The following is a 24989-nucleotide window of genomic DNA, read 5'->3' as shown; positions in this document are numbered from 1 at the left end:
GGTCGCGTGTCGGACTCACATTTTTCTTGTCACAGGTGCCATAGATTAGTTTCGATACCCTTAGAGTTTTAACGGAGAATAGGGTGACCAGCGATTTGTGTAGGATGAAAAATTGTCTGTCAGAAGTTATGGACATCGCCTTTATGTAAAGCGATGACTAATGTGACCTAAATGATTCGATTATGTTATGTGATTTATTTAACTGAATGAGATGGAATGTGTTTCGTGATAATATATCATTAATCTAAATGGTCGGAATTGGTTTAGAGTTTGAGAAATTGAGGTCGATTGCTCTACGCTTACAAGTAAGTAATGCGACTAACAATTACATAGCTGTTATGACCGGTGCTTGGAAATAGCTAAAATGTAACAGGACTTAGAGTTTTTTCCATTCAAAATAAATGAAATGAAAAGTCTTTTGTAGCTTAAAATCTTTTATAGCTTAACAAATAATTTTATTTCTATAATTTCACAAATCTCACAACAACCCCAAGCCTTCAAAATCACAAAACTTTATATAGAGGTTTAAATATTCATTAGTTCAAGCCACGTAACCAATCGTTTTTATCGCGACCATTTGTCACGAAAATAAAGCAATTGACCGCATTCAAAATATACCACAATATACATACTACGAAACATGAATGCTCCTTTTAATTTTAGATTAAAAAATAAGATACGGTTTTAAGGACACGTTCCGTGAGATTTATTACCTTTAAGATAAATGGAATTATATTATTTAGCATTAAAATCTTGTTGGACGTAGATTTTTTAATTTATTTAGGGCTGAAGTTCTGAGATAGCAACTTTCTGTTAAACTAAGTATCGTCAGTAATCCTACATATTAATAATAATAATTGCTTAATTTGGCCTGAAACAGGCAATTTGTTTTAAAATGGTACTCTAAATCCATAAAGTTCAGTGCAACATCTTTAAGGATCGTGTTTGTTATCGGTTCATTCCTAAGTTGGTGCTTCTTGATTGCCTTTTTTTAAGATACGGGACATTTTAAGATAAAAATAAGAACAAAGAGTTCTCTTGGATCATTGGCTGCTAACTTCGTTTAACAAAAAATGAGAATTCTTTGTCAGGAGACAATGTTTTCCAAAGAGCGTTTCCCAAACGCTATTACATGTCTTCAAACGTTGTTTGCTACTCTATGGTGGTAGGTAGCAACTAGGCTCCTCCTCCTCGCATCGTTTTCCTCATTACTGAGGGTTGTGACTCCCGCGCTGCATCAGTTTCTCCCGTACGACTTCCCTCCATCTGCTGCGATCCTTAGCTTCATGAAGGGCATTGTGGAAGTTAATGTTTAAAGAAGATCGTATTTGGTCCGACCATCTCATGGGACTGCGTCCTCTAGGACGTTTGCCATCTACCTTTCCTGTCACTACTGGCTGTACCTAGTTAAAAATGGTCACCAACAACGGTGACCACTTACGTGGTAGTAAAGACGATCATGTTTAGAGATTTTCAGCGATGACGGTTAAAAATCTGAAACCAAATATTTGTTAAGCACAATATGTTTGATAAAAATAGTAGTACAATGGTCAACCTATTTTGAGTCCATTGACGTGTGACACTTACATTATATAGCTTTTTTTATAATTCACGAAAACAAAAACAAAGTTCATAAAAGTTTTAAGAATACAATAGAAAAGTCTTGTAGCTTTAGCAATGCTCACTATAATCCTATTTTATTGAAGAAACTTGTTTTCAAAGCATCGTCTGTTTTATTGTTGAAATTTAATGTTTCTTAATACGTTTGTCAGACTGTAATATCTTTTAGAAATACTTTTAACTAAACTATAAAGGCTTACAGAGCGAACGCCATTTACACCCAGATCAATAATTCTTGTTAACAAAAATGAATTGCTATTGTTGGCAGACAAGCGACAATTCACCTGATGGTAAGTAGTCACTCATAAAAATGCCAGAAAAACAGTCCAATCGTCACTTATTGCTGGGGACTCTTCTCAAACTCCGTTTAAAGAAGGACGGGTTATAGCGCTCGGGAAAGACTATGGAGGGGAGTACATTCCAGATCCAGATAATCCGTGGCAAAAAGATCTCTGATAGTTTGAAGGTAGCAAGCTTCAACTAATTCCGTAAAAAGCTTAAGCTATCCAGCTGATCTAAGGATCCAATACAAAGGAGCATAGTTCATAGACGCCACCTCAGGCCCCTTCACAATATGTCAAGTAATGACAGCTTTACTCATGACAGCTGCTTATTGGAGCACCGTGTGATGATAAGATCGCTATACCTGTGCGGATAACAGTCCGCCCTACTCCTGTTAATTAGGCAAATTTACAAATTTGACGGGCTATTTTACGAAACTACATAATATATACAGAAAATATTCAACCTTTATGCACAATAAATACCCGATAGGTCATATAAGGTCATATTACTAACTACTACTACAACTAATTGAGTTTTAACACTTAATTAAGCTATGCGGTGCTTCGCGCAATAAGTAAGCCAATAACACGGGTTCTATAAGCTAAGAGCTGGACCAATATATTTTTTATTTGCCCACCTATATCAACATACTAGTTTATGAATATTGTTATAGCTTTATTTCCACTTAACAATGCAATTATATATCAGATTATAAAATAGTTATTTTTTCTTTTTTCTTTGTTATATGGCCCCTTTTTGAATAAAAGCCTCCTCCATACTTTTCCACCTGTCCCTGTCCTTGGCTAGATGCATCCAACTTGTTCCGGCAGTCTTTAATATACAGTCGACCCATCTTTTCTTGTCTCCCCAAATTTATTTTGTCTTTTGGGCCCAGCCATAGTAGTTCGGTAAGTCCATCTGACATCCTTATATTATCTGAATAAGTGTCCTGCCCAGTTCCACTTCTGTTTTAACATACATACTAGGTTATACTAATACTACTACTACTACTGAGCTGGCGCTATGACCCCGAAGTGGGTCTTGGCCTCCGACAATAAACTTTGCCATTCATACCCGCGCTGCGCAACACCTTGCCAGTCCGACACTTGGAGCTCACGTAAATTTCCTTATAATAGAAATACTAAGTTATGGTTTGCCTATTTTGAAATGGTTAAGAAGTCAATGGATACTAAAACGCCAATGCCCTCGTAGTCCTTCAGACATCAGTTCTCAATTTTATTTAGTAATCTTCAAATGAATGGTTGTAGATAACCGACTGGGGTCGAAATGTACCCTTTTTCTTGTTAGTGAAGGTCGGGCGTTAGTTTGCAGTATCCAATTTGATCAGATACCAAGCGAAATAGTTGTTCTGTGTGGCCAGTCTAGATCTCTGATGTTTCTCAACCACGATTTCTTCAGAAATCCATCTTGTCTTTTCCTTTCAATTTCGCAGACTATCAATAATTTTAGGAGCAAATTTAAGCAGGAAATTGAGATACATGATTCGAGATTTTTTTTTAATAGTTCACATCAGATATCCTCTAACCACCAATAATTAAAGCCTAAAGGAGTTATGCTCCGTTAAGGTCACATACGATTTACCCATTACTTAGAAAACTTCTAAGTTTTTATAATTGAGGTTTTCTGTAACCTTAAATTACATTAATATCTTAATTTTAAATTGTTTTGAAAACTCGTGATAGCCTCATAATAAAATTTATTAAATATACCAAAACTCTAATCAGTTGGTTTTTTTTTTCGAAATTTTATAAAAGAAGCTGAGTAGATATTAATTAGAATATTATATTTAATCAAAGTCTTTAAGCCCAGCTACATATTTTCTATTGCAAAACAACTGATAGGCAGAGAATTAAATCATTCTGTTATTATTTATATAATATAGTAAGCGAGTATTTTAAGTGTCAGAAAAATTACTCAAATAATCCCATCCCATAAATTATTAACTTCTCGCTCTATACCATATGTTGACAATCCCGAACTCCCGCACTATTTCCTTGAGCAACGTTTATTACTCTGGCGTAAATGGAAATATTCATTAAACTCCCCTTTGCAACTGAGTGGATCGGTCCCAGTTTATATCACAAGCATTCCTTTATTATTCATCTGGTTGTCAAACCTTTGGTTATTAAATTTATTATACACTCTTTATAGAGCATCAGCACAGTATTTTTTTTGAAATATTTTGTTGTTTCTGTGGCGATAGGCATCATATCCTGAATATCGCTTTGGAGCTGATTAACGACAAAGGGAAGATCTTCCACCGAGCGGATGATATTGCTCGGTAGACCGACGGTCCGAATGTTGTTGTTCGGAACTTGTATATATGCGCTTTATCTTGAAAATGTCGTAAGCGAGATTCAGGCATCTGTCAATTACCTTGCGTTGTATGATGGCTACCCGCCACATCACTCCCCTCCGAGACTGAAGGTCGTGTCATTTTTAGTTAGCGTTGTCCGTGCTGAGATTAGCTTGCAAGGGCCAGTGCTGCTCGAAGCCTGCGGTGAGTCGAGGCTGAGCTTGAATGCTGCGTGCGTGTTGCCAGTGCTGCTCGAAGTTTGCAGTGAGTCGAAATTGAGCTGAATGCTGCGTGATTGTCGTCAGTGCTGCTCGAAGTCTGCGGTGAGTCGAGACAGCTTGAATGTTGCGAGCGTGTCGTGCGTAGTCCATGTGATGCAGAGCTGCCACGCTGGAGATGTGTGACCCCAAGCGTTGATGATCCGGTCGTGGGCTGCGATGAACTGTAGCGACGTGATGAGGCAGTGAAGTTGCGTGCCGTAGGACCAGGAAGCGCGGTGAGTCGGCTGCGATGGTCCCGTTGAGGCTGCGATGCTGGCTTGCTGTGGGACGACTGTCAATGACGTGCTTTTATTTGCGAGAATGCGGGGATTGTGGTAGCCGAAGTTCATGATGCGCTGATGATGAATCCGAAGGTTGCGTGTTCACATCACGTCACAGGTCACCAGTTTGGGGCTTATACGACGAAAGGGAAGATCTTCCACCGAGCAGGTGATATTGCTCGGTAGACCGACGGTCCAAATGCTGTGTAGTGTAATTATAATAAAATATTATAAAATAAATAAATACATGTGAGTCACCCACATCACTCCCCTCCGGAGACCGTGCCTACGGGCGATAGTCACCCACACTCGCTTACGACATTTTCAAGATTTTCTTCTTCTTCGTCGCTTTCTTCATTGCTGAAGGTCGTGTCCCTGAAACTTGACCGTTGCCTGTCTCGTGAGCTGTTCAAGATAAGCTTCCATATATACAAATTCCGAAAAACAACATTCGGACCGTCGGTCTACCGAGCAATATCACCTTCTCGGTGGAAGATCTTCCCTTTGTCGTATACCTACAATTTAGTTAGTTGTCTTCATAGTTTTTGACTTAGGTTTTGTCGACACGGATTTATTTCAGGAACTTACTTTAAAGATGACAGTGACAATCGCTAGTTTCCACTGATTCAAATATGGAGAGCACGCTTTGTAAATGCTTAATAAACTAGAAAACTCTAACTTAAAATGAAGATAAATAAATTTAATTGCCAATAATTTTTTGATCATGAAAAAGATGCATCATGCCGTGAAGGTGTGAAAAACTACCTGCGTTTGAGAGCTATTATCTCATTACAGCTTTATAAATACACATTGTTCTCAAACTTCCGTGACGATTTCTTTAATATTTAAATTTTATTTCTCTAATGTATTAATCACTATTTCGGAGAAATGTGTAATGATTTTTCAAATATTAAAATATTAAACCGGTGAATCTAAACCTATCGATTACTTAAATGACCGGTTTTGCCCCGGTAATAGTTGCATCGGTTATCATCAGTTCTTCCAACTTCACATTATGTTCTTCCCCACTTATGTAATTATACAAATAAAGGATGTAAATTATCACATCCTGTGTTTGTATAATTACATAAACAAAAATGAATCCTAGATAATTCTAGGATTCATTTTTATTACCTGATACTACTTGATGATCTTGGAAATTGACTGTCAGTATGTTCTGTCAGTATTTCTATACAAATATTGATGAACGGATTTCAATCGATTTCAAAATTTAATCAGCACCAACATACGCATTCCACAGCTTTAGGTGCTAATTTTATTCTTTCGTACGAAATGGTCACATACGAAAATAAGAACAAGTGTCTCCAAACAATAGTTTGGTTGCATCTCTGGCTCTGCCGATGCCTTTGTTCAACAGTAGCTCCTCACCATTGAATTGGCTGTATTCTAATGTATGCCTACGAAAGCAATTAAAAAAAATCACTTTAATATCAAATTTAAATACATTTTCATTCTAGTACTATTTCACACGTTTCGAATGTTTTAAGCTTAAGTTTAAATTATTAAAAAATCTTACTAATAAATTTCCAGTTGCAGCTTTCTCACGCTAAATCGTCTTAGGTATTGTTTTTTTTTTTTTTTTTTTTTTATTGCGTAGATGGGTGGACGAGCTCACAGCCCACCTGATGTTAAGTGGTTACTGGAGCCCATAGACATCTACAACGTAGACGCGCCACCCACCTTGAGATACAAGTTCTAAAATCTCAGTATAGTTACAACGGCTACCCCACCCTTCAAACCGAAACGCATTACTGCTTCACGGCAGAAATAAGCAGGGCGGTGGTACCTATCCGCGCGGACTCACAAGAGGTCCTACCACCAGTAATTACGCAAATTATAATTTTGCGGGTTTGATTTTTATTACACGATGTTATTCCTTCACCGTGGAAGTCAATCGTGAACATTTGTTGAGTACATATTTCATTAGAAAAATTGGTACCCGCCTGCGGGATTCGAACACCGGTGCATCGCTTCAACACGAATGCACCGGACGTCTTATCCTTTAGGCCACGACGACTTCCAATGCTTTCAAGTGATTGAATTTACTACTTAACATTAACAGCTTCGAGTTCCTCTGAACAAATACTGTATGCAAGTGAAGCAAATCGTTCCAAAGAGACTAACTAGTACATACAATGATAGTTCGATGCACCCATCAAGTTGTATGCAAATTTTGAAATCGTGCTCTAAAGGAATGCTTTCAGACAGTGTATTGCGTTAGAGAATCCCAGTTGTTTGTATATGTTTGGAAGGAGAATACGCTTGGAATTCGTGAGATGAAAGTTTTTTAACTTTGTGTATTTAGTTTTTTTTTATTGTCTTGAATAGCAAACGGATGCCTGATGGAAAGTGACGGCAATCAGAAATCACAGGGGAAGTAACAAAAAGAAGCAAAGATACAAAAAATAGACAGACATAGACAAATTAAAATGCCTTAAATTATTTCGTTTCCAAAGAACCTTGAATATTGGCCATGTTTCCGCAAATTCCAATTTCAATTTAAAAATTAATATGAGACTTAACCAGTGATTCTTATTTTTTATTCATATTTGTTGTTGCAGTTGGCAGCTATAATGAGTATTAATTTACCTGTTACCTGGCTACATCATTTATAAAGCGTCAACATTTCAACTCGTAAATTTACCTTCCTTCTTCTTTCTTTCACTTAAACCACTTTCATTAGCTTCTTGCTTTGTCAAACTGCTATCGTCCAAATTAATGATAGTTAATCCGAATTTTAAAAAACCTGTTAATCCGGTCAATTCTTCTTAAATCCCATTAACCCAATAAATTCAACCAACAACTCCAGTTCGGGGCTTAATATAAAGCAGTACATGTCACAATGCATTCAACATTTGATACACGGAAGACGCTTCTAATACTAACCACTGAGCACCGTTGTTTGTGCAAGCCGCAACGATATTGAAGCAATAACCCTGAGATACGAGCAAATATTATTGAGCTCCACTATACGTACAGAGCAATATCCCGAACTAGGTATAGGTAAGCGTAATTGAATAGCCTGCGCTGCGAAGGCTGTATGGAAATGTTTGCCATTTGAAAATCGTATTGAGTACGGAAACACGTTTGTATTTCTTCATTGTACCTTACCTATACCTTAAGAAAATATCAATTGTATCTAAAAAGTTCAGTATTACAACAGTTCATGAGCCTTGGGCTATCTTGAAAAGATACAAGGTCATAGGAGCCCTGTGCCCGTACCGAGTTTACGTTACAAGCACTACACTAAATTAATCTGTTGGCTAGCGTAATTTAACAAATACAGAACATTTTCGCAATAAATTCCAATTTCCACGAAAAACCTTTACAGTGTCCAGCATATTTCCAATATGATAATTTATAAAATAAATCTCTCGCAATTATACCACAATTATTGATATCACATAACGTGTCAGTCAGACAAAAGATTGGATCCGAAATTTATTGGAGAATCCGCAGAGTCCATTGTTACGTACGTTTCCTGATTTCAATTAAAATTTTCAATAAATGGTAATGAATCATGCGGAATAATATTAAAGGTGGAACGTTTCATTATTCATTCCTAGTTGATACGTTAAGGCGCAGATTTTCCTGGCTCTTTTGGATAAGTCTGAGAAATTACATTTTTAAAATGTTTTTTTTAGTTATAATAAACCCTTTATAAATATTAAAGTGCTGTTAATTTGGGGATTGTGACGAAAGGGAGATCTACTAATTGAGTAATATTTCCCGCCAGCCCGACGGTCCGAATGTTATTGTTCGGAACTCGTAAATATGAATGCAAGCTTATCTTGAAATTGTCGTAAGCGAGATTCACGAATCTGTCAAATATCTTGTCCTCTATGCCTACCACCACATTAATATTATCTTCGTCAGCTATTTAGCCATCGACAATTACTTTTTCCTTAATACCATCATTCGTGATTCACTTTTTATTGAAACACATACTAAAACGGTAATACTGCTATGACTATTTCACTTACTGGATTTAGCAATGCAGCCTTTATTCCAAAGTAAACCAATCGACTAATATCAAAATTTTAGTCATCCCAGCGACAAAAACCATAACCATAACTATGATCAAAACTAGCTATTAACTATGAATATAAATGCATTCATAGAATATCATCTAACGTGAAACCAAAATTTTCAAGAATAATAACAGAAAACTTGGCTTCTAAATTAATATTAAAACATCGATATTCTTTGGGTGTACCAATTAAAATTAACGAGGCTAATCTTAAGAAGTCACTGTTTTCAAACTTCTAAAGACAAAGTTGAGTTGTTATATTTTTGGTTCATGGCCCAAAATAAGTGGGAGTTGGTTGTTGGTTACTTTGTTTTGGACATACAAAACTGTGAGTCAAACAGTACTTTAATTAAGACAGCATTAACCGGATAACACAAGGTTTATTGATCTGTGTAGATTCTTTTAACTTGTTTATTAGTTTTGCTTCCGCTTAATAGTAGTTCAATAATTGATTTCCTTCAGTAAAATCAATTTTTGTTACTAACATATCAATGATCTATTAGCAGTAGGATACCCTAATAAAAGTACCGTCACGTACTTTTTACAGTGCTGTTACAGCGGTAACAGTAACGCCCTCTATCGCTGAATAGCCGAACTAATATCGAAGGATATAGTAGCATCTATAACGTTTGAGAAGTACAACGCCATCTATTGTCAGATAGCGGAAACATACAATACTCGACTTTTGTGAAATATTTTCGATAATTCTAGGGATGTCGTATCAACTATGAAAGCGTTGCAGAGATGGCACGCAGTTAGTTAGTAATAAGAACTACTCGAAGCGAAACAGCGAACGGATCACCTGAAGCGAAGCGGAAGAAGCGAATTTAAAATTTTAAAGAGCTTTTTTTTTCTTAGATAGGTGGACGAGCTCACAGCCCACCTGGTGTTAAGTGGTTACTGGAGCCCATAATCATCTACGACGTAAATGCGCCACCCACCTTGACATATCAGTTCTAAGATCTCAGTATAGTTACAACGGCTACCCCGCCCTTCAAACCGAAACACATTACTGCTTCACGGCAGAGATAGGCAGGGTTGTGGTACCTACCCGCGCGGACTCACAAGAGGTCTTACCACCAGTTTGTGAAGTGTTTTAAGTGTTCTAAGTGTTGAATACAGCTTTTAGTTGTACTTTGGTGGAATATTTATTTATCCCTAACCCCAGCGCGTAACATTACTGTTTTTCGTAAATCTAATCAGAATTACGTAGAAACCTTAATGCAGATTCGAGTCGTTTTTTAAAAATAAACAGCAAAATGATGTAAATAACATGAAATGTTGACCTTTGGTTAGTTAAACGAGAGTTTAACTCCAGCCACTACTGTAAACCAACGTTACACCAACTAATATTTAAAAAGGAGTTTTTTTAAATTTCAATGTAAGCATGGACGAAACTACAAGATCTGTCTAATATAATATATTACTGTTCATGATTAAAGAAACACGTACATACGTACAATATGTGACAATCTTGTAATTAGCTCTTCGTATACAATATTAATTGGCACTTTTCAGCTTAGTGTCTTCGATGTACGAAATAATAGAAATTTGGAATCGTAATACTAAAAAACTACTGACTGTACTAAGGTACGTTTTCACTGTCAATTAAAGAGGAGTCCTCTTTTAATATATATATAGATTTTTTTTTGCTATACGTATACCGTATTATGTTATAAACCACTGAAATACTAGAAAAATAATATCCAATTTTTATGCTCTATCATCATGCAAACACATAGAACTGACTTTAAAAAAGACTAGAAAAATGTATTGTACATTTTAAACGACGCGGTTGATTATGGAATGCAATAAATTTTATGGCATTAAATTGATTACTTACTAACTTTACTGAGTAAGTCTTGGCCTCCGCGATCGGTAAGCGTCATCTGTCCCAATCTCCACTCCAATTTGAGTCCACTGCCTTAATTCAGTTATAGATTATCCATGTATTTGCTACGAACAGAAGGAAGGCAGCGGCTTGGCTCTGCCCCTAGCATTGCTGAAGTCCATGGGCAACGGTAACCATTCACCATCAGGAGGGCCGTGAGCTCGCCTGGCTACAAGGGAAATAAAAAAAATGGCTCGTCGGGAATTTGGAGATGCATTTTCTTGATTTGACTTTCTGGATCGTGACCAAAAATCCATCCAATAGAAATAACAAGCATTAACAATAATAAAAAATAATGTGAATTTTCATAAAATAATAAAAAAAATAAACTGCCACATCCATTGTCCATAATACATTTAGTGACTCCACGGTGTACGTACAGTTGGGAAACGCTCTAAAAGCATAGTATGCGCTCCTTGCACGTATGCATGCCTTGAATTTTTGATACGCTAATCTTGGTACACTTTAGTCTAGTATACACTATTTAAAGGGTTTATCTCTTACGAGAAGACATAACAAAATCACTTAACTAGGCAGATCGGTTCTTAAAACGAGAATATTAAACCGTAATAATAATAAACTTATTAATTAATTTGACCACACTTCGTGCTCTGGGTCTATACTCATGCAGAACTATTGTCATTATCTTCTATATATTAATACGTGAAGCAAAAACTTTGTATCCCTTTTTACGAAAATTGCGCGGACGGAGGAGTATGAAATTTTCCACACTTATAGAGAATATAGAGAAGAAATGCACAACGCTAATATTTTTTTTAAATAATGCATAAAAGATACATTAAATCAATAAAGCAAAACATTACGCACACTATATAGCATGTATTTGACGCACACACGCATGCATACTATTTATTGTCAAACTTTTGTTTTTGACGTCTGTGGTCAAATTGAGAATAGACTAAATATTGTTTGTCTTTATTAATATTTTTTATAGTGTAGCCTTGGCGAAATTTGTGATTATAGAAGTATAAAATACAATCATATTAGTGTACAAACTTACAATTCCAATTATAGTCGAATTTCGACTACTGCGGGACCACTAGTTATGGTAAAAGTATGTAACATATTTACGTTTAGGTAACATTAGCGCTTAAGCGCCAGTCGTGCTTAGGTAACAATAGTACTTAATCGACTACTGCGTTGCAACAATTGTATTTAGGTAACAACATTGTTTAGCGGGCTCCTTAAAAATACTGGGCGATTGATCTAAAGCAAAAACCTTTAACTTTTTTTTCTACTTAATCTTTGGTAGCCTAAGGGACTATTGTAACTACGCATGGACCGGTAGGTGAGCTCACGTGCTCAACTTGAGAGAATTTGCTAACACTGGTTGTTACTGGTGATCGGACCTCTTGTGAGTCCGCACGGGTAGGTGCCACCACCCCGCCTATTTCTGTCGTGAAGCAGTAATGCGTTTCTGCTAGAAGGGTGGGGCAGCCGTTGTAACTATACTGAGACCTTACATCTCAAGGTGAGTGGCGCATTTACGTTGTAAATGTCTATGGGCTCCAGTAACCACTTAACACCAGGTGGGCTGTGAGCTCGTCCACCCATCTAAGCAATAAAAAAAAACACTAGCCCTAGCAAGAGCAGTGCTTCGCTGAATCTACCAGCGGATCGGAATCGCGACCCACTAGTAAGATTCGGTGAGAAACTCAGTGGGTTGTACCTATGGGTTAGTTTACACGTCGAACTCTTCATTGTAATCGACGAGGACGCTGACCGGTGCTTGAAGAACGTAAAAGCACCGAGAGTGGATACGAGGAAGGATCCGACAAGACGGATATTTTGGGTGGCGACGGATATTTTTTATCCCTTCGCCTGGGTCGGATTTGTAAAATGTTTAACAACTTTTCACGAAAAATCCTATTTTCCAATCAAAGCCAACGAAGTGGAAAACCATGAAAAGCGCATGAATTCTTTGAATTATTTACGCCGACCCGAGCGTAGTTCACTAAGAAGGTACTAAAGTTGAGTATTCATAAAAGATAGCCTTAATTGGTTAAGTTTAATTATAAAGTTTTGAATGGAGAAGCTTTTTTTTAAATAACTACGAATAAAGTTCATGTTCGCTTTCATTAAAAATTAGTGCGCCACGTAAACGTTAGGAGAGAGGTTTCGTGTGAATATGAAAATGCTTCTTTTCTTCATGATAATTAAAATTTACATAATCTATGTATTAAATACGTGAAGCAAAAATTTTGTACCCCTTTTAGCGAAAATTGCACGGACGGAGGAGTAGGTACGAAATATTCTACATTTATAGAGAATAATGAAAAGGAGTGCAGAATGTTAATATTTTTATAAATTATACACAAAAAATAAATTGAACCAATTAAAAAAAAACATTACACACACTACCATGTATTTGACACACACACACGCATATAACTCATTTGTTTATCGTTAAAGTTTGCGGTCAAATTGACAGTACTAGAGGTCCCGCAGTAGTCGAAATTCGACTATAATTAATTGGAATTGTAAGTTGGTACACTATTATGATTGTATTTTATACTTCTATAATCACAAATTTCGCCAAGACTACACTATAAAAAATGTTAACAAAGACAAACAATATTTAATCTATTCTCAATTTGACAACAGACGTCAAGAACAAAAGTTTGACAATAAATAGTATGCATGCGTGTGTGCGTCAAATACATGATATGTAGTGTGTGTAATGTTTTCTTTATTGATTTAATGTTCCTTTTATGCATTATTTAAAAAAAAAAATTAGCATTGTGCACTTCTTCTCTATATTCTCTATAAGTGTGGGAAATTTCATACTCCTCCGTCCGCGCAATTTCCGTAAAAAGGGGTACAAAGTTTTTGCTTCACGTATTAATATATATATTGTTAGAAGATGATGATGACATTGGAGGCGTGGCCTAAGTGACGTCAAGGATGGTGTGATGTCGGGAAGGCGCGTGGCGAGATGTTGTTGGAGGGGCGCGTCTAGGCTCGAGGCGCGTTGGCACAAGACATCGTTCTCTTTTGCTTGCGGCAGCCGGGACGGACGGACGTTCACATCGTTGCACAATCGTTGTATTTTATTATTCAAATTTATTATTGTCAAAGTTTAGTTGTTGTCAAGATTTAGTTGCATTTTGTTAACCTTAGTTAATTTACATTGTTGGTTATAATTAAAGTGATTTCTGTCTAGGTTATATCGTTTATATTTTTTTTTAATAGTAAAGTTAGGGTGTTGATAATATCAGAAGTGGGATACGCATAAAGTTTTCATAGCTTTGTGTGTATCCTTAAGCCTACTGTGCTATTCTGAAACATTGTTCTAAAACAAAGTCGAAATGTCAAAGTCAAGTACAGGTAGAGGTAAAAATAGTAAAACACGTGAACGTTCTCCGAATCCTGGACTGTACCAACAACTTCAAGCGATTGTATCTCGCCTGAATGCGTTGGAAGACAATTCAAGGTCTGGTATAGCGACTGTTGTTGAGAGGCAGCCTGCGGTGGAGTCATCGGGATCGGCGGGCAGTGCTGTGATGCCATGCGTGGTTCTGGCTTCTGAGCAAAGCACGACACCGCCATTGGTGCCTACGCCGGTTCCACGAGTTTCCGCTGACGATTGCGTCGCTGCCGAGGTAGCCGGTAAAATTGTAAGCGCAATTAATGAATTGAATCTGGTAAGGCCGAACCATATTTATATATCAAACTTTGATCCCGATTTTAATGATATTAATGTTTGGTGTGATGAAGTTGATCATGCACGTGCCATTTATAGGTGGACCGATAGGGAGTGTTTATCTCATATTGGTAATTGCCTTAAAGGCGATGCACGTGCGTGGTTAAATGAATGGGTCACAAATGACCGTAGCTGGTCTAATTTTAAACGTGAGTTTAAGCCGTTGTGTCCCCGTCGGGTAGATGTTGCAAATATCCTTTTTGATGTTATGAAAACCGATTCCAACAACTATCCTACATACGCGGAATATGTTAGGCGATCTTTATTGCGTCTTCGTATAGTAAATGGACTTAGTGACGAATTAGTTTCAGCAATAGTGATCCGGGGTATTGTTGATCCACAAATTCGTGCGGCCGCTACAAACGCGAGGTTATTGCCTAACGATTTAGTTGAGTTTTTCTCCATATATGTAAAACCTACACCTCAAACAAAAACAAATCATAATACTCGCACTGTCGCTGGTCGCTTTCATAATACACAATTCTCATCACGTAAAAGAGAGCATAGTTCTAGTAGAACCGGTTGTTACGTATGTGGATCATTTGGCCATAGACAAGTGAATTGCCCTAAGCGAACGAGAAAACGTTCGCCTACTGTGAATGATAGATTCACATCTGTACCCGCTGCCAGCTCCTCTGTGCAGAAGCCTGAACCTTGCTCTTTTTGTAAAAAGCTGGGCCATAAAGTAGAGCAGTGTTTCTTTAAGCAGCGTTCTAAAGCTCGTGGAAAATCTAACGTGAATTTTTGCCGTAATACTGTAAATGACTATAGAAAAAATGATATAGCTACTGCGATCGTACAGGGTGTACCAGTCGATATCCTGATAGATAGTGGATCCACAGTCTCGCTTATGTCTGAATCAATTGTAAAACATTTTCAATGTAAACGAGTACCCTCATTTTGCGTGTTACGAGGAATTGGTGACTGTGACACTGAATCTCACTATTTTACTACTTTGACGGTTGAGTTTCCCGAAATTACTCTAGAAATAGACTTTCAAATTGTTAGTGACAAGTTCATGAATACCCCAGTCATAATCGGTACTGACGTTTTGAATCGGGAAGGTGTCACCTATATTAGGAAAAAGGGCATACAGCGCTTAACTCGGGTAGAAAAGGTTTTTACTGCTGAGACAACTGAACTTAATTCAATCCCTACCGTGAATACTTCATTAACAGGTGAAGAAAAAAATAAATTATTAGCTTTGGTACGAAAATTTTCAAAATACCTTATAACTGGTACCGCGGCCAGTACTGTTACAACTGGATCCATGCAAATTCGACTCAGCAATGAAACTCCTATTGTTTACAGACCTTACAAATTATCATTTAGCGAAAAACTTCGCGTTAGAGAAATTATTAAGGATCTTCTTGATAAAGGTGTGATTAGGGAATCTGAATCGGAGTTCTCGAGTCCGATATTGCTAGTTAAGAAAAAGGACGGCAGCGACAGGATGTGCGTGGACTTTCGGGCTCTTAATGCGAATACTGTGAAGGATCGCTATCCATTGCCGTTAATAGACGATCACATTGACCGGTTAGGTAGCGCAAAATATTTTACAAGCCTCGATATGGCCACTGGTTTCCACCAGATTCCTTTAGCAAAAGACTCCATTCACAAAACCGGCTTTGTGACACCCGAAGGTCATTTTGAATACCTGAAAATGCCTTACGGGTTAGCCAATGCCCCGGTTGTTTATCAACGTATTATAACTAATACTCTGAAAGCCTTTAGTGAGACAGGGAGGGCTTTAATCTATATCGATGATGTTTTAATACCTAGTCAGACCATTGATGAAGGCCTAAATACTCTGCGTAAAATCTTTGAAACACTAAGGCGGGCTTCTCAATTAATTTAAAAAAATGCAAGTTTCTTGCTAACGAAATTGAATATTTGGGCAGAACTATCAGCAATGGTCAGGTTAGGCCGAGTGCGTATAAAGTAGAAGCATTGACAAGAGCCCCGAAGCCTGGTAATGTTAAACAAGCTAGACAATTTTTAGGTCTAGCGGGTTATTTTCGGCGCTATATTCCTGCATATTCGTTGCAAACAGCTTGTATTTCTAATCTGTTTCGTAAAGGTGTTGAGTTTAAATGGGGTGATGAACAGGAACAAGTACGCCAGTATATAATTACGCGTTTAACCAGTGAACCTGTCCTCAATATATTTAATCCATCATTATTAACAGAAGTACACACTGATGCTTCTTCTCGAGGGTATGGAGCTGTTTTACTTCAGACTCATGGGAATAATAATAAACGCGTGGTGGGATATTTTAGTAAAGTTACCCAAGGCGCCGAACCACGCTATCACTCCTATGAGCTGGAGACACTCGCTGTGGTCAAGGCTCTGCAGCATTTCAGGCACTACCTCATAGGTATACATTTCAAGGTAGTTACAGACTGCAACGCTTTGAAGCTTACCCAACGTAAAAAAGATTTACTACCGAGAGTCGCTCGGTGGTGGATCTACTTACAAGATTATGATTTTTCGTTAGAGTATCGTAAGGGCGCTGTGCTATCTCATGCCGACTATCTAAGTCGTAATCCTATAAATGTTTGTGAAATTGGTAGACCGCATAACTGGGCACAGATAGCACAGAGTGCTGATGAAGAAACTCGGAATTTAATACAAAAGTTACAAAACGGTGAATTAGATGAGACACGCTATGTAACTAAAAATGATGTTCTTTATTATAAATTTGATTCTGTTGGCCAACCTAGTAAATTATTATGTTATATTCCAAGAGGACATCGCCTCAGTTTGTTACGAATCTTTCATGATGAGCATCATCATATTGGAGTAGATAAGACGCTTGATCTAATATTAAACCATTTTTGGTTTCCTAGTCTAAGACAATTTGTTCGTAAATATGTACGCCATTGTATAGTATGTCTTTCACACAAAAAAATACCACGTCAACCCTTGCAGCCGATCGAGTCGTGGAAGAAACCGGACGTACCCTTTGACACGGTACATAGTGATGTCTTGGGTCCTCTTCCCGAATCGAACGGTTACAAATTTGTTGTCTTGATAATTGACGCTTATAGTAAGTTCTGTCTACTAAATCCTATGCGTAAGCAGGATGCAACAGAGTTAAAATTAGTATTTGAAAACGCTGTATCTTTATTTGGTGCACCTAGGCAGATTGTAACCGATAGGGGTAGAATGTACGAAAATAGATTATTTAGACAATGGGTATCAGACGTAGGTAGTAATTTATTCTTTATAACGCCAGAGATGCACCAGAGTAACGGTCAGGCTGAGAGATATTGCAGAACAGTTCTTAACATGATTCGTGTGGAGGTAAATTTCAGAAACGAAAATTGGTCAGAAGTTTTGTGGAAACTGCAGCTCACCCTGAACGTTACGAAACAAAAGTCCACTCAATATTCACCTTTATATTTGTTAATTGGTAGCGATGCTGTGACGCCCGTCATTCGTTCCGTTGTACGCGATGTGGCTCTAGAAGGAACAAGTGCCAACAGAGAAACCTTACGCGAGCTTGCCCGACAAAGAGCTTCTCAACTGCTGGACAAAAACCGAAAACAGCAGGACACTCGAGTAAATGAACGGCGCAAACCCCCGCGTACTTTCCATGAAAACGACGTGGTCTTCGTGCATAAGAATAGCCAATCTGTTGGAAAGCTGGATTCTGGTATGCGTGGCCCGTACAAAATAGTGCGTGCGCTGCCACATGGACGTTATGAACTGAAGCTTCTTTCTGGCTCACTTGGGAAGACCACGGAAGCTGCTGCCGAATTTATAAGTGCCTGGCACGGAGAGTGGACGCCGGATGTGTGCACCGCATTTTTCGAGTGTGAGCATAATTTGTAACAGTAATTGGGTTTGTTTCTTTTTGTCATTTAACTGGCATAAATGAAGCCGGTCTTTACTACTTGTTGGTCATCCTGAGGGCTCTGACACCTGTTTTATTTTGAGATATACTGCGGTCACTGTCTCGGGCAACCTGAGGGCTCTGCCACTGTATACATTAGCTTATTATGAGATATACTGCGGTCACTGTCTCGGGCAACCTGAGGGCTCTGCCACTGTATACAATAAGACATTAACTTATTTTGAGATATACTGCGGTCACTGTCTCGGGCAACCTGAGGGCTCTGCCACTGTATAAATTAACTTATTTTGAGATATACTGCGGTCACTGTCTCGGGCAACCTGAGGGCTCTGCCACTGGAAGAATTTGTGAAGACATGCTACGGAAATTGTCACTGAACAACAACTTCCCAACGGTCAGCAACATAATATTGCATTTCTGTGTGTCATTTTTAATGCAAACAATCTATTTTTAGGTGATGAGAATAGCTCTGATGAAGGTATTGTCGCCGGTCCATCACACCGCCATGACGACATAGTACCTCTAGACGGACCTATTAATGCGGGCGAGGACGCTCCGCCGTCAGGAGAGGCCGTGTTAGAAGATGATGATGACATTGGAGGCGTGGCCTAAGTGACGTCAAGGATGGTGTGATGTCGGGAAGGCGCGTGGCGAGATGTTGTTGGAGGGGCGCGTCTAGGCTCGAGGCGCGTTGGCACAAGACATCGTTCTCTTTTGCTTGCGGCAGCCGGGACGGACGGACGTTCACATCGTTGCACAATCGTTGTATTTTATTATTCAAAGTTATTATTGTCAAAGTTTAGTTGTTGTCAAGATTTAGTTGCATTTTGTTAACCTTAGTTAATTTACATTGTTGGTTATAATTAAAGTGATTTCTGTCTAGGTTATATCGTTTATATATTTTTTTAATAGTAAAGTTAGGGTGTTGATAATAATATATTAATATTGTTTATTTTTAATATTATTTATCTATATCGTAGCCTTTGCGAATTCTGTGGTTATAGAAGAATGGTCCTTGACAATAGAGCCATAATGCTCAAACTTATAATTTAAATCAATAATTATAGTCGAATTTCGAGTACTTGGCGGCCACTAGTAATAATAATTTACTGAGCGGAGCATCGTGCACAAGTGGCATGTAATTTAAGAGACCTATGTCCAGCAGTGAATAGCTAGCTATACGATAATGATGAAGTAATTACTTAAGTACTGATACTGGAGGTAGGACCTCTTGAGTACGCACGGGTTGGTACCACCGCCCTGCCTATTTCTGCCGAGAAGCAGTAATGCGTTTCAATTTGAAGGGTGGGGCAGCCGTTCTAACTATACTGAGACCTTGGAACTTATATCTCAAGATGGGTGGCACATTTACGTTGTAGATGTCTATGGGCTCCAGTGACCACTTAATACCAGGTGGGCTGTAAGCTTGTCCACCCATAAAAGCCATAAAAAAATAAAATAAAAAAGTGCTTTTGGAACTAGTACATGATAAGCAATTTTAAGAAGTCTCGTCTACAATTCGCCTATCTTCGCTTCGAGCTACAAAACTGACACAAAAGCAAGAAAAGATATTCACTTTTCATTTGGAATTAGCTCAGTCTTTTTTCTTCTACCTACGTCGAAAGTTCGGTTTTCCTCCCGCTGTACAGGGAAGAAAGTGTAACTTTTCCTCCCTGGGTACTGACAAGTGCGCATGCGCGTTGTCTGCTCTCACGCACCTAAAATTCTCCGCCATTGTTGTGCTCGGGTAATTTGCAATATTATGTTTAGTGTAAAAGTGAAATAACCAAAGGCAATAAAATTTAACAGTGATGTATTAAACAAAGATGAGTTCACCAGGCAGTTCTTATTCAATTAGTAGTAGTTTATTTAAAAATTTAAAAACAGTTAAATTGTTTTTTTATGAGTATGGGGGGGGGGTTCCGCTCCCCCTAACCCCCGCCCGGCCTTCGCCCCTGGACCCCGGCTCGGTACTCCACGAACTTTCGGCCTGGTAGGTAGAAAAAAGTAGGACATCTCATCCCGCGTGTTTGGCAATTTTACACACGTGAGGAAATGTCCTTCTTTTCTCCCTTGGTGCACAATGTACTATTTATTTAATTAATTTTATTTGATTGATGAATTACAGAAAAAAAAAAATATCAAACAGTATCTATGATTCCTAAAAAAAAAAGATTAAATATGAATATGGATGACTATAAGAAAAATTTAAAACATAAATGTAGTACAATATATAAATTTCATAATTATACCCTTAACATACCTAAATATATGTGTATATGAATATGTGTACTTAGATATTATTTTGAGACAACCCTACAAATTAACCGAAAACCATTTGCCAAACTCTCGAATTAAATATAGGACAAGTTTAGAGTAGATTGTGGGCCCGTATCATGTGTTACCTATTTTGGTCAGTCGGACGGGTATAATAAACAGTACCTATGATATGGTACTTATGGTATGGTATGGTACCTCATTAGGATTTCAAATGTAACATTAAGATGTGTGTATAAGCTGTGCCCTCCAAGATTATTATATTTATTTATTTATTTATGTACACACAAAAAAGAAGATATAGTACAGAATAACAGGAAAATTATTTACAAAGGCACTGCTTATTTTCTGCGAGAGGATTATCAGAATAATAATTAAAAGTGATGAGTGTGTGTAGAACAGCTAAAATAACAGATCCAACATGAGAATTATAGTAATGCACATACACACAGCAAATATTGTCAAACTTGAAATCAAAATATTATAAGTAACACAGTATATACGAAGAGTATATAACAATGATCATTCGGTTGATGAGAAATAGAATTGTTTGACCTTGTATTTAAAAACAGAAACAGACTTGCAAACTCGGATGTCAGCCGGCAACGAATTCCACAGTTATGTAAGGACAAAGACCACTAAGTCATGAGTGACACGACTAAGACGAAACTTTGGCTATAAGTAGCACCAGGTGGATAGTTAGCTCATCTACTGATGTTAGTTAAGTGAAAACATCTTACATCAAATAATATACTCATACTTATCTGCCACGGTTACGTAAACAAAATAGCATATTCTCCGGAGCCGGGTATCTGCAAACAGTCCTTTACCCTGGTAAAAGGATAAGCTCATTGACTCTCCAATGGAAACGGAGCAGCCTCCACAGGATGTACTGCAATAAGCTTATTCGTAGAGGCTTCTATGGTATTCTAAATAAATCCCCGGATATATCAATGGTACATGTACTATTTTCGCAATATTTTGCTCAACAAATGATTTAGTAATGTCGCGTTAATCCTAATTAAATTCTTTTCACTATTCCGCATTCCAAATTGCTATGTTTATGATTCCGTCGTGTTTGTTTATATATAATCAAACAAATTTATCGAAGACTATTGGCATTATATATTTTATGTATATTGGCGTTACATATTGGAGATACTAATAATATTGGGACGTAAAACACAACCATATCTTGTCATGCTATAGTGTAATTGAAGATTGACTATACAGTATGTATTTGTAATCACGTAGACTTTATAATTATTTGTCATGATACTCATTTATATACACGTCTGTTATGCATTTCAAAAGTTTTTAAGAGCTTTCTTACGATACTACTTCTTATTATATTGTTTATAATAAATATGCTGCGCGCTTTATATTAAATTTAGACAGTTATTAAATACTCAATGATAAAGGAAAATTAGCTTCGTAATATGAAAAACTTAGCTTAGCCTAAATAAAATGTATAATTTGGAACAAAACCTTTTTTTTCATTTAATGCTTTTCACGAGTGACTCTGGTCCAAAAGCTGATAAAAAATTCCGGAAAGACATTTTTATATGTATTATTTTTTTTTATTTTTTTTTATTGCTTAGATGAGTGGACGAGCTCACAGCCCACCTGGTGTTAAGTGGTAACTGGAGCCCATAGACATCCACAACGTAAATGCGCCACGCACCTTGAGATATAAGTTCTAAGATCTCAGTATAGTTACAACGGCTGCCCCACCCTTCAAACCGAAACGCATTACTGCTTCACGGCTGAAATAGGCAGGGAGGTGGTACCTATCCGTGCGGACTCACAAGAGGTCCTACCACCAGTAATTACGCAATTTATAATTTTGCGGGTTTGATTTTTATTACACGATGTTATTCCTTCACCGTGGAAGTCAATCGTGAACATTTGTTAAGTACGTATTTCATCAGAAAAATTGGTACCCGCCTGCGGGATTCGAACACCGGTGCATCGCTACATACGAATGCACCGGACTTCTTATCCTTTAGGCCACGACGACTTATTACATTAATTTTAATTATATATTATACTAGTCGTACTCGCCCGCTACGCTGCGCATTTAAAATTAAAATTATTATTAGGGAGTCCAACACTCATATAAATATTAGCCTATCCATTAAGTACATGTATTTTGTACATGGATACCAAGTTTCAAGTCAATCGGATGCACGGTACAGTAGTTATAACAGAACATCCGTAAGAACCACTGTAGATTTATATATTAGTATAGATAATTTAAAAATATAAACAATGAATTATAGATGTAGTGAATTTAGAATCGCGAATGAGCAAGAGGGCTTTCAGATATTTGATGCTAAGCCCCATGTGTCATTCGTCAAAAATTTATAAACAGTGGCTTCGGTTACATCAAAACAATTTGATACTTTATAAATAAAAACAACGCTAGCTTAACTATTTTAAGTTAGTTTTGAAGTGTGAAGTATTAGTAAAATACTAATAATATCATTATACAACTGTTATATATTTTTTTTAAATAAATAAGTACACCGGCAGCGGCTTGGCTCTGCCCTTGGCATTGCTAAAGTCCATGGGCGACGGTAACCACTCACCATCAGGTGGGCCGTATGCTCGTCTGCCTACAAAGGCAACAAAAAAAAAAAAAAACCACCGTAATATATTTCCTTAGAAGAGTCTTGTCTATCTGTAATAGATCGCTCTTAGCAATAAGATGGATAATTGTACTTTTTGTGTTTAATGTTTCGCATTTGCCTCAATTTTATTTTTATATTTTTTTTTTTTTTTTTTTTTTTTTTTATGATTGAAAGTTTACTGGTGGCCCGAAGGCCTTTCCAGTTTCACCAGGACAGGTGGGTGAGCTAAGGCTCAGCCAAGAGGGGTGGGATTTGCTAACAACTGCCCGAGCGCCTCCGAAGGAGACCTAACAACTCAAGAGCAATTGTTTCGCGAATGAATCTACTACCGGATCGGAATCGCGACCCGCTGAGAAGATCCGGCGAGAAACTCAGCGGGCTGATGCATGGGTTAGGTTGCACGTCGACCTCTTTGTCGAGTTCGACGAGTACGGTTACCGGGGTCCCTAAGCCTGCCCCTAGTATTAGAGCTGAAGGCATCTAATGCAAAGGTTATTGGATCTGATGGATCCGTAAGGACGTGTCTAGGGCGTCGACGGTGACTGGCTCCTGCATGATCAGGATTCGGAGAGTAGTCAGCGGCGGCAACGATAAGGCGATTATCATGACGCATAGCCTTATCGAAGTATCGTTCCGACGCTGACTTCATGTATTTCCGAATTGATTCGAGGCCCAGGTCGTCGTGTAGGTCAACGTTCCTCACGAACCACGGAGCGCCGACAGCTAACCTGCAAAAGCGGGATTGTAGGGATTGGAGGGTGTCTATGTGTGTGCGGGCCGCGTGAGCGAACACCACACTCGCGTAAGTCATGACGGGCCTTATGCAAGTTTTGTAAAGTGTCACCTTGTTCCGAAGGGACATTTTACTCCGCTTACAGATCATGGGGTAGAGTCTACCGAGAATAAACGCGGCACGGTCACGGACTGATCTTATATGCGGGCGGAATGTCATCGATGCATCCAGGGTAACGCCCAGGTACTTGACCTTCCTGGCCCAGGGTATGGGTTGTCTAAAGAGAGTAATCGGGGGTGTGAGATTCCTCCTCCTAATCCGGGAGGAAATCCGTGTGGAGCTTCCCCTCTGAAATAGCACCGCAGTACTTTTCGCTGGGTTGATGTCTATGCGCCATTTTCGGAACCACTGTCCTAGGGCTAGGGCTGCGCTCTGAAGCTTCTTCGCGATTAGGGACTTATTTCTACTAGAATAGTAAACAGTCGTGTCGTCGGCGAATAAAGCTAAATGGGTCGGCGGCGACCGGGGAATATCGTTGACGAATAAGCTAAATAGGAGGGGTGAGAGGACAGAGCCTTGCGGGACTCCAGCTGTGAGAGGTCGTGGGGAGGAGCGGGTTCCCTCGACTCGATATCGAAAAGAGCGGTTCGACAAGAAGTCCCGTATGATGAGCACGAGACTATCCGGCACGCCCATGTTGAATAGTTTAAAAATCAAACCATTGTGCCAGACTTTGTCGAACGCTTTTGCGACGTCGAAGAAGAGAGCTCCCGTGTATAACGGTTTTGGTCGATTAAGCCCCACAAGAATGTGCTCCGTGAGGCGGTGCACCTGTTGAACGCATGAATGATTTGTACGGAATCCGAATTGTTCATCGATGAGAATGCCCTTGGATGAGACGAAATCTCTGAGGCGCTTGTAGAGCAGGCGCTCATACAGTTTGCCTAGAGACATGAGGAGGCTAATCGGGCGGTAGCTCGTCGGATGATTTTTTGGTTTACCGGGTTTATGTATGCCGATAACGTCCGCTTCTTTCCACACCGCGGGAAAGATACAGT

At 38.4% G+C, this 24989-nt stretch overlaps 1 protein-coding gene and 1 long non-coding RNA gene across 2 annotated transcripts in view; one reads left to right on the top strand and one right to left on the bottom strand.

Annotated features, from left to right (window-relative positions):
- LOC149499900 (uncharacterized) overlaps positions 1-24989 on the bottom strand; it is a 352066-nt gene that overhangs the window by 87675 nt on the left and 239402 nt on the right. The gene's annotated exons all lie outside the window — the stretch shown is intronic.
- Positions 13572-15814, top strand: LOC149499901 (uncharacterized). The gene is made up of 2 exons (XM_089738546.1): positions 13572-15493; positions 15741-15814. The coding sequence occupies exons 1-2, from the start codon at positions 14035-14037 to the stop codon at positions 15812-15814; spliced, it is 1533 nt and encodes a 510-aa protein (XP_089594672.1). The 5' UTR covers positions 13572-14034.

The sequence above is a fragment of the Bombyx mandarina genome, chromosome 25, assembly GCF_030267445.1.
Source record: "Bombyx mandarina strain Sakado chromosome 25, ASM3026744v2".
NCBI lineage: Eukaryota > Metazoa > Arthropoda > Insecta > Lepidoptera > Bombycidae > Bombyx > Bombyx mandarina.
Note: the sequence above shows the minus strand (reverse complement) of the source record. Positions and strands in the feature narration are given on the sequence as shown.

What these genes read in the sequence shown, in the direction of transcription:
- LOC149499901 (XM_089738546.1), top strand. Translation starts at nt 14,035, where the DNA reads ATGTCAAAGTCAAGTACAGGTAGAGGTAAAAATAGTAAAACACGTGAA. An exon ending in TGACGTTTTGAATCGGGAAG is followed by an intron (nt 15,494 to 15,740) that starts GTGTCACCTATA and finishes TATTGTTTACAG; the next exon opens with ACCTTACAAATTATCATTTA.